Source organism: Pterocles gutturalis, unplaced genomic scaffold (assembly GCF_000699245.1).
Source record: "Pterocles gutturalis isolate BGI_N339 unplaced genomic scaffold, ASM69924v1 scaffold23013, whole genome shotgun sequence".
NCBI classification, from domain to species: domain Eukaryota; kingdom Metazoa; phylum Chordata; class Aves; order Pterocliformes; family Pteroclidae; genus Pterocles; species Pterocles gutturalis.
In genome coordinates, this window is record NW_010121072.1 from 1,755 (window position 1) to 2,571 (window position 817).

Sequence of the window (817 nt, forward strand, 5' to 3'; positions counted from 1 at the left end):
ACGGGGGGACCAGGCGAGTACCCGTGCGGGGCTGGGACCCCCTGTTCTCACCCAGCAGCTCTGTGGTTTGGGCTGAGAACTGGCAAACTCGGTGCAGCAGCCAGTGGTGCTGCGGGGCTGGGGCTGCCGCAGGGGTTTCTGACCCTGGGAATGGAGAAAAGTCCCTTTGAGATAAAGGGAAATGTCAGCAGCTTTGGGCAACCTGGGCTGGTGGGAGGTGTCCCTGCCCATGGCAGGGGGTGGCACTGGAAGGGCTTTGGGGTCCCTTCCAGCCCAAACCATCCTGTGATTCTAAAATCCACCCGCCCCAGAGCATCCAGCTCTCCCCTCCTGGGAAAAGGTCACCCTGGTCCTTCACCTGGACTGGTACCAGAGGGGAGGGTCCCCTGAGGTGGTCCTGACGGAGACCCCTCCCCGAGCTCTAACCTCGCTTTCCCCATCAGGGCAGCGAGCCACCGCGTCCAGTTCCTGAAGGTAAGTGGGTCCCCATGGGGGGAGTGGGACCTGCCGGGGGTAAGGCTCACGCTGGCTCTGGGGACCCAAGTGAGACCCTGGGCAGAGCGAGCCCGTGCTGGGGGACCCGGGGGTGCCACCCCCCCGGGACATAACGTGGTGCTGCTCCTCCGACAGACGATGGGGGCTGCCGACTTCCACATCCTGGCTCTGGACTACAGAGGTAAAGTCACCCCCCTGCCTCTCACTGAGTGTCCCACCCTAGGGCTGGTGTCCCACCCCAGGTTGTGACACCCACCCGTGTGTCCCCCCAGGCTATGGGGACTCCAGCGGGCTCCCCACAGAGAGTGGCTTCACCACCGAC

General features: G+C 64.6%; 1 protein-coding gene across 1 annotated transcript in view; it reads left to right on the top strand.

The window, feature by feature from the left end:
• LOC104464433 (monoacylglycerol lipase ABHD12-like) overlaps positions 1-817 on the top strand; it is a gene marked incomplete at both ends in the record, with an annotated part of 2,581 nt that overhangs the window by 943 nt on the left and 821 nt on the right. Inside the window, 3 exons of the mRNA XM_010077132.1 lie at positions 449-474; positions 631-676; positions 768-815. Of these exons, the coding sequence (XP_010075434.1) occupies positions 449-474; positions 631-676; positions 768-815 (120 nt within the window). The remainder of the gene's footprint in view (positions 1-448; positions 475-630; positions 677-767; positions 816-817) is intronic.